This window comes from Adiantum capillus-veneris, chromosome 6, assembly GCF_014529385.1.
Source record: "Adiantum capillus-veneris isolate H3 chromosome 6, ASM1452938v2, whole genome shotgun sequence".
In the NCBI taxonomy this organism is placed as follows: Eukaryota; Viridiplantae; Streptophyta; class Polypodiopsida; order Polypodiales; family Pteridaceae; genus Adiantum; species Adiantum capillus-veneris.
In genome coordinates, this window is record NC_140936.1 from 87596966 (window position 1) to 87606152 (window position 9187).

The 9187-nt window shown below is 45.8% G+C and overlaps 1 protein-coding gene across 1 annotated transcript; it reads left to right on the forward strand.

The window, feature by feature from the left end:
* Positions 1–1325: 1325 nt before the first annotated feature.
* LOC147455845 (uncharacterized) lies at positions 1326–4280 on the forward strand. The gene has a single exon (XM_086515345.1). It carries the CDS (start codon positions 2630–2632, stop codon positions 3998–4000), a length of 1371 nt encoding a protein of 456 aa, XP_086371471.1. The 5' UTR covers positions 1326–2629; the 3' UTR covers positions 4001–4280.
* The last annotated feature ends 4907 nt before the right edge of the window (positions 4281–9187 follow it).

Below are 9187 nucleotides of genomic sequence, written 5' to 3' on the forward strand. Positions count from 1 at the left end.
TTGAGGCATTGGGGGTCTAAGTTCAGACATTCCAACTGTGGGGAAGGTGGAGGGTTGAGGTTTATTCAACATTTCCGCATACGAAGGAGGGTGAGGTCCCAAGAAAGCTCCACTGTGCTTCGAGCTGGTTGTACTGGATGAAGGGAGACCTCTGGGTAGAAACTGAAACAGTGGGTTAGGGACTAGGTTAGCATGTTGAGGTTGAGGGGCAGGTCCTGCTTGGAGTGCCCTGCCATGGCCATTACGTAAGGCGTCTGATAATTCCATTACTCCCACCCCCCCCAGAAGGAGGGGGCGAGGTAGCAAAAGGGGAGAAAAGACAGAAGTTACAGTTCAGTTAGGGAGGAAAGGGGAAAGACGACGTCGGCTCATGCCACCGTACAACTCATGCAAAGGGGAGAGCACATACCTGTCTTTCCTCTTTCCGTCTCCACCTCAGAGGTCCATTTCCTCATCACTCTTCTTTTTGCTCTGAGGTCTTTGGCCATTTTTTTAATACATGGTCAGAGTCTGTTGAATCTGATGCAGAGCTACTTCCCAAGCTTTACCTGGGGATTTATTAGCACAGAAAGCACCATGCAAAATGCTTTTAATCTTGTCTTTTATGCAATTTATACCCAACAATGATTGGTCTAGGGTTGACTTCTTTTTTTTCTTTTGGTTGAGACTTGAAAGTTGAGAGCATGTTTTTTGGCTGCTCTATAATATATACGAGTATTGCCGGCCGCCTTGCGGCCGCTCTCTCTCTCTCTCTCTCTCTCTCTCTCTCTCTCTCTCTTCCGTTCCCCTTCATCTCACTTGGCGTGTAGCCTTCATTTCGCAAAAGAGAGACACATGTAAAGGGTTATGTACTCAGTCATATTATGTTAGTAGATTTTTCAAGGAGGATACTGCTTGAAATTGTTGTCCATGGATTAATTATTCCTATCAAAGAAGAATCTCAGCAAAATCAGGGCCCCGGCACAACTTTTTTCGTGAGAGAATTTGAGAAAAATCGAAATTTGAAAAAGAATTTGCACGCCGGGCCAATTACGAGTGAGTGAGTGCAGCAGCACTGAGCAGCCAGCTACTTTCTTAACGCTTGGTGCACGCTGCAAATTGGTGTTAATTATAATTTTTATATGATATTGTGTCTGCCAGTTTTAGCTCCAGGAATTTGAGTTTATGGCTTGTGTCAGCTCGAGAAAAGGCTGGCACAGCTGGCAGCTGTCGGGGCCTTAATCTTCATAAATCATGTCACTGCTTGTTAATATGCTGCTAATTAGAATGGTTAAGAGTGTGCGCATGAATGATTAAGCTGCTAATTAATTACACAGGGTTGAGAGCTCCATGCTCTTTGTTAGTGTGCGCACATCTATGCATGATTAATTAGCCAATTGTGCGTATTCTTAAGTGTGATTAGTGTATATGCACGGATTATGATTAAGCCCAAGCGTTCAAAAGCCTCAAATGCTGACTTCTCACTATTATTTTGCCTAGTCTTCATGCATGTCTGCTTAATAGTTTTTGTGTGTGTTTAAATGACCAAGTGTCCATTTTGCCTAATAATGGATTAAGTGCACATTCGATTCTTAATCCCCACTAAGCATTCAACAGTTTGGGGTTATAATCTCTTGTTACCACGATCGTCTCTTTGCTCTTGAAACACTGCCTTACTTGCTGTTGATTTCCCACATTTGGCTCCAATTTCTTCCTTGTGCATCATATTCACTCAGATAGGCCTGGCCTTGGCCTTCATCCCGGGCGGTGGCTGCATAACATGTGAATGATCAACAGAGAGCTAACATTGCATTGCAACCATGCAATCAAGAGCCTTTCAGCATGAAGATTGGAAAACAGGTTCTTCTTTGCAGCTCGTGAGGTTCATGTCGACCGGCAGCACGACATATCTCATATAGGCTTACTTACGTATCCAGAATCAACCTCAACAGAAATGGGGAGTTGCTGCAGCAAGCCGCAACGACAAGGCAATAGCCAGACACATGTAGAAGTACTCCACCCAAGCCTAGAGAGCTGGAAAGTACGTAGTAAACGGTCCGAATTCTCAGATTTTGAAGTGGCTCATAACGGCCCTGCGACAGAGCGCTCCATACCGGTCATGCGGATGAAACCTCTGGCGAAGCCCTCATTTAGTTTTCCGTCCATTCACTACAATGTGAATGCAAATCTTCTTTGTGATAGTGCCCACTCTTCATCTCGCTCTCTGGGCAGCGGCGGCGCATACATGAAGCATCATCATCAGTCCATGAATCTCTCAATCAACTCCTCGAACAGGTTTGATATTAACAATCCAACCATTGTATCTGATGAGCATGTTAATGCCCAGAATTTTGGCCTCTCTCTTAGTTCACGGCGCCACCGCCCATGTGATGATGGGCCCGAGAATGAGGTGCTGCCGGCCTTTTCTTTCGCTACTCAGCCGTACATAGAGCCTGATTTCTTCAACACAGCGTTCGCCTTTCATCCGCCAATTCAAAACTGTGGCATGAATATCAATTCAAGTGATAGTGTCCAGTTGAAGGTAAGCATGTTTACATGAAGATGAAGGATGGAAGGTAGGCTTTAATTATATTTGTTCTCTTAGCTTTGAGCTGTTTTGTATTGCAATCAACAGGTCAGACACAAGCACATGTTTCCTCAAGATCTTTTAGGAGTGCAAGGTGGTGATGAGTGTCCTCATGAGTTGCCTGCAATGAAGAGGTCAAGGTCTGATGGAAAGCTACCGGTAGCAAACGGCTTGCACATCAGGCAGCCTCACCGACGGTCGCTTCAAGCTGAGACTGTCGCTGGTGGGTGGCCACATGATCTATGCAATGAGACGATAGACCAGCTGGCTAAGGATGGCATTTACAAGCCACCGATGCCAGCCTTCATTAGCCATAGTGTTTTGAATGACCTTGTGAATGATGAGGATGAAGATGAGTTTCATGACATCAATCTTAGGGATAGCATCAGTGGTATGCCTACAAGATACACCCATGCGAATGATCAGGTAACAGAGGAGATCAAATACTGCATTAGCATGGAGACCGCAACATTTAGCAAGGCTAATCTCACTATGGATCTGAAGCAACATGATGCGTCCTCTAGCACTCTTCTAGTGCCACAGAAAAAGATACCTCGTTTCCCTAGAAGTGAGGATGAATGGCAAGAGTATCATGGGCAGGAAGGCGGGATTGACAATGTGACAACAATGCAGCCTCTTGTTGTAGTTTCGACTGGTGATGCGGTTTTATTCTCTGGCTCAAATTTGGATGAACTCCACCTTATCCCATCGAAGTTTGTGCCTCCATCCCACTCGCCCCCAACGTCACCGAGAATCAACCTCAGCCCTCTAAAGCTCATGTCCACTTGCGACAATAGGGATGGTGATGATGACAAGGTGTCGAGTCTCTCAGTCGAAGATATCATCGCCTTGCTTGAATCTGATGATGTGAATGAGGATGAGCTACTCTCTCTGTTGATCAACACAAAGTCACCTTCCATGTCTCCAACAGCATTATATCCAACATCAATGTTGTCAATATCATCAGTGTCAACAAAATCATTGTTATTGCCGTCATCACCAGGGACGTCATTGTCACCGTCGCCAATGTCATGGTCGTCATTATCTTCATCATCTTCGCCATCGTCTTCATCACCACCATCATCACAGACATGGCTCCCTTGGCTGCCATCGACAGCCTCCAATTCATTTTCACAATCTCTAATATCATCGATGCCAGCTGTGATGCTGCCATTCGCAACTTCAGCAACTTCCGTATCCCGAAAAGCATCGCCGCATTGTTCATCGTCTCGCAAGATAATGCCCACTTCATCATTTGAATTCAAGGTCAAATCTTGCAACTCTGCGGCATTGACACCCATTTTTTCTCCTATCAGATCGACAATTAAACGCAATATCACACAGCTGAAGCCAACTGCCCTCACAAGTGAGGAGATTGCAGAGATATGGGGAGTGTTCGAGGGGCGGCCACAAGCTTTGGTGACTCGACACTGAATGGATACAGAATAGCAGGGTTGCAAGGATGTTCACAAGAAGTTTCTGACGGTTTCTCTTTTGGGAAAGAGGACTGAAAGAGGTCCTCTTTCTCTGGTTTCCCCCGTAGTGTTCAACATCATAAGCTTCTGTAGGCTCGGCACCGTGCACCTAGCTAGGTGCGGTTGGGGGCAGGGGGCTGCCGGCCCCCCCTATGCTGTGCTCGCCCGCAGAACCTCATGATGTTGTCATAATTCACAATGTGGGAGGTGGTTGTGGGAAGGGATGCATTAATGTAAAGTGCTTGAGGTGGGTATTGCCAGAATAGAGCTTGTGGGTGTGAGGTTTTCCATGGTTTAAACTTTCAAAGAGATATACTGTAGTGTTTTACTTGTTTACGATCAAACATGTTCTCTTGTAGAGCAATTTTCACATGCTGGTATGGCTAACAAGAAACACGCGTATGCAGAAAGAACCCCCCCCAGGGCCCAGGTCCATATTACGCCCGTTAAAGAGCGCAGGAGAAGGAGAGCCCTTTCTGCATACGCGTGTTGTCAATTGAGTTCAATCTTTTGTTTTGTGGAGGCGGACTTTTTTTATTCCTTGATTGTGTATTTTTTTTTTTTTTTTGACAAGAAGACCTATGCCACTTGGTAGCACCTCATTGAAGGGATATAATTATCTTTATTTGAAATAGAGAGGGCGAAAGATGGCGAAAGGTAGTCGTAACACTCTGATATGGGCAAAAGAATTCACAAATAGCCGGATGATATTGTTAGCTAGGGGCTATTGAAAAAAAAAAATAACGTACTTAGCACTGCCTTGACATGTATGCCAAATGTGGTGCACTTGAGAAAGCACACAAAGTTCTTGGGAAGCTTACTGCTTGAAGCCGCATCTCTTGGGATGCACTGATTGTAGGATATGCACAAGAGGAGTAGGACGAGAAAGCTCTATGTTGTTTTCAGGGGATGTAAAGTGAGGGTCTCTGTCCAGATGCAATCACCTATGGATGCATCTTGAAGGCATGTGGCTCTACCCAACATGTTGATATGGGATTAAATATTTGATCTTATATTGTCAGCCAAGGGTTGTTGCAAAAAATTTCGTTCTTGGCAGTGCCTTGGTCCACACACATCCGTTTTCTATCACAACACCACCAAGCAATCAACAATAAAGGCTATAGAAGTAAACATGGATAGCAAGAGAATGAACCTTTCTTTTGTGAGCTCACTTAAAGACTCTGCTAAGTAGAAGGTTTTGTACCAAAGTAGTAGGATTCATGCTCATATCGTTCGCCAGCTGCTATTGACAACAAAAAAGTGCTTGGCACTCTCTTGGCACTGCCTTGTTCAACATGAATGCCAAATGCGATGTACTTCATAAATCTCGAAAAGCACTCGACGAGCTTTTTGTCCAAATTATTGTCTCTTGGAATGCTCTAATCGCGGGATATGCTTCCTAACAGTGGCAGGGCCTGTTGGGGTTAAGCCCTATGTGCCTTGATCGGTCGCCTAGGTCATGGGCGCCCGCCCACTGTTACCCTATACTTATAGTGAGTATACTCTATAGGGGGAGCTGCCACTCTTTGAGTCTCCCCACCCATATCTGTATGTTGTGTGTCTCCTTCTCTCTCTCTCTCTCTCTCTCTCTCTCTCTCTCTCTCTCGCTCACTCTCCGTCTGTGGTGCTCCCCGATCCCCTTCAATTGGTATCAGAGCTATGGTGACCGCGGAGAGCACGATGGCTTTGAGAGCTTCGAGGCGATAGCTCGCTCGCTCTCGACGGTAGAGAGATTAAGAAAGCTTGGAAGCTTTGTGAGAATGCAATGGGAGCTTGTGAGCTCAGTTGAGAGTGATGTATGCTCTTGTGGAAGCTCAGAAAGGAGTGTGAAAGATTGCGTGTAAGTGAAGGTGCTGCCCTAAAACTGTGTGCGCAGCGGCACAGTTTTCAGATTCGTTTTTCTCCTTGTAGAATGCAGATCTGAGAATTCTGTCCGCAATTCCCATCTGTTTCGACGTGGTCTACAACTTTGCAGAAGAAACTTTTTGCAAATTCCTCACCGTTTTGCTGATATTCAGCTCAGACTGACTGTATACAGAAATTCCAGATTTTCTGTTGTCGCATTGTGTGCGAGTTTGATGCACTTTTGGACGCACGGGAGATGCTTGAAGTTGAGTGTATAAATTCTGAGCTGAAAATGCAATTGCAGCTTGTGTTAAGCTTGTGGTTTGAGGGTTTTTTGGTAGACTTGGGCAACGAAGTACGGAGGCGTTTACACACCATCGAAGCGGTCTCTTGAGAGACGCAGGTTTTTGGAGCACACAGGTGGAGCTTCTTTCACTGGTTTTCACAGGATACTTTGGCAGTGATTTTGTGCTTGGATTCATGGTCTTTGCGGATGGTTTGCATATCGTTATGGCGCATGGTTGATGCCCATTATACATGCATTTTGACGAGCACTTTCAAGTGCCGGTGAGCTCTCTTGAGAGCATTGTTTTCGCATTGATCAAGTTTCCGGATTGTAAATCTTTTGGCGCTTGCTTATGCGCGGTCACTCCGTTGATGTACGTTGAGTGCAGATTGCCATTTTATCTGAAAATGTGGAGCCATTTTGGCATTGAGTAGTGTTATGGTTTATGGAAGAGATTGTACTTGAGTTTTTTGCTCAGTTTTCATGGGAAATTCTGTCGAATTTTTCCCAAATTCTCGCCATAGTTTGTGATCGAGTGTTTACTCTCACTTTGACAGGTTTTGTCAGTTTGTACACAGTTTTGTGTTTTTGTATCCACTCTCGCAAGAGTGAGGAGTTGTGTATCTTTCTTTGCTTGAGACAGTGGTTTGCTCTCAGGTGGGAGAGTCTTGTGATCTCGAGCATTGTTTGTCATAGTTTTGCAGAGCTTATACATGTATGTTGAGTGTAGTTTGATGTGCATTGATTGCTCATTGTATTGAGCTTGCAGGACAATGGTTATTTTGTGTTGACAGCCATTGTGCGTCGAAACTCTGGCGAAATTTTCTCAGGAGTTTTATGCGTATCATTTATGTGATCTAGGTAGAGATTGCGGGTTGCACTCAGCATTTGCGTGCGGTGTTCTCTGCAGGTGGGAGACTTGTGCGTGTGTATGCATCGATACCGCACAGTGTGGGCTTGGTGATTAGCTCACAGATTGCAGTGTGATACTAGAGCATGCGAGGCTTGTATTGACATTGTGGGAGCTCTATTTTGGAGTGTGTCTCACAGGTTTTACATTGTGTTTCTTGCCATATTTGTAGACAGTTTCCAGGTGTTATTGGTGAGGTGGTTTTGCTTTCTAGTTTTCTACATTGTGCTCATGGCAGAGACAGGTGATCAATCAGATTGTGACCTCTCACAGATGTGCATGTTTGATGGGTCAGACTTTGCGGCATGGAGAGAGTGTATGCTTGATGCATTGACACAGCGAGGGTTGCATCGACCATTGAGTGGTGATGTAGGTAGACCTTCAAACATGTCTGACGATCAGTGGCAGGAGCTAGAGGAGATGGCACTATATACACTCTCTTTGCACCTTGTGGAATCTGTATATGCTCTTGTTATGTATGAGACTACTTCGAGAGCACTTTGGCGCAGATTACATGATATGTATGATAGATCTGAGTCATCACGGACTCGTGTGAGACATGTACATTCACGAGCACGCCGACAGGTGACATGTTGGTATTGTGGTCATTCTGGACACGTTAGACGGCGCTGTTTTCGTCGTATGCAACATCGTAGGAGACATGGAAGTCTCAGAGATGTATGTAGTGATGCCATGGACTCAGTTGCTTTGACAGTTGAGGCACATGTAGTGTCAGAGTATACTAGTGACGGGGATGTCACTTTTACCTCGAGCTATGCATGAGATGCTATACATGTGGATAGTGCACTCCCTTCGCAGTGGTTGCTAGACGCAGATGCTATGTTTCATGTCACGCCGCATCGTGCATGGTTTTGTAGCTATTCTAGCGGGATGATTGGTAGTGTACGTTTGACCGATGGATCGGTGCATGCGATAGCAGGTGCAGGAGATGTGAGACTGTCATTACCGAGTGGTGCATCTTACTTGTTACGACATGTGCGCTATGTACCAGATTTGACAGTGAGTTTGATCTCGATTGGTCAGCTTAGAGATTTTGGATGTCAGATTTCGCTACGAGAGCGAGATTTTGTGATGCATTTGGGTTCGCTAGTGATTGCGAGAGGTGCCAGGAGTGGTACAGGTTACCCATTGCATGTGGATCACGGGAGAGACGGTGTTGTCTCTATGATCATGTAGCCAGGTAGAGAGCGAGAGAGCAGGCGAGTCTCTTTTGCTTGTGGGTTGCAGGATGCTTTGCATGGAGTGTAGAGTAGTGACCTTGTTGTGCAGGTTGCGTCTACGGATGCACAGGTAGAGCGGGACAGCTCTAGTGAGTCACAGCAGGATGAGTCATCAGAGGTGATGATAGAGATGACTCACATGGATGCTGAGATGTCGGATATTGTGGAGTCATTTCTTGATATGCTTATGCCAGAGCTTGATGCAGATTCAAGACAGATGGATACTCTTGGTACACATGTGATATGTGGTGGGCACAAGGAGTCACTCTAGAGCTCGGAGTCAAAGTGCCATGGTCTCTATGATAGGGGACAAGATTGCCATGAGTTGAGTTCTGAGTTGGAGGTGGCAGAGGTTGCCAGGGTTGCATCAACGTTCGGTGTCCTCATGTACGAGATGCTGATCTCGAGGCCCGACATAGCAGCTGCAGTGGGAGCATTTGCAGCAGGGTTGATTAGTTGTTCGATGACTGATCTCGGCATAGAGCATAGGGGAGGTTTGCAGGTATTGGACCGATACTTGCAGGAGTGCATGAGCTCTTATAGACTCTTTGCAGAGCTTGGAGCTAGCTCTGTGTGGCTTCCACAGCGGGATGTTTGTCTATCAGTAGAGCCGGATGCACTAGCTCATCGAGAGTCAGTGGGCATAGGTTGAGAGAATATCTCACCTTCTATTTGTTGTACACTAGTAGATCTTGCTTAAAGGCACATTGGCCTTTAAGTGGGAGGTTGTTGGGGTTAAGGCCTATGTGCCTTGACCGGTCGCCTAGGTCATGGGCGCCCGCCCACTGTTACCCTATACTTATAGTGAGTATACTGTATAGGGGGAGCTGCCACTCTTTGAGTCTCCCCACCCATATCTGTGTG

What these genes read in the sequence shown, in the direction of transcription:
- LOC147455845 (XM_086515345.1), top strand. Translation starts at nt 2,630, where the DNA reads ATGTTTCCTCAAGATCTTTTAGGAGTGCAAGGTGGTGATGAGTGTCCT.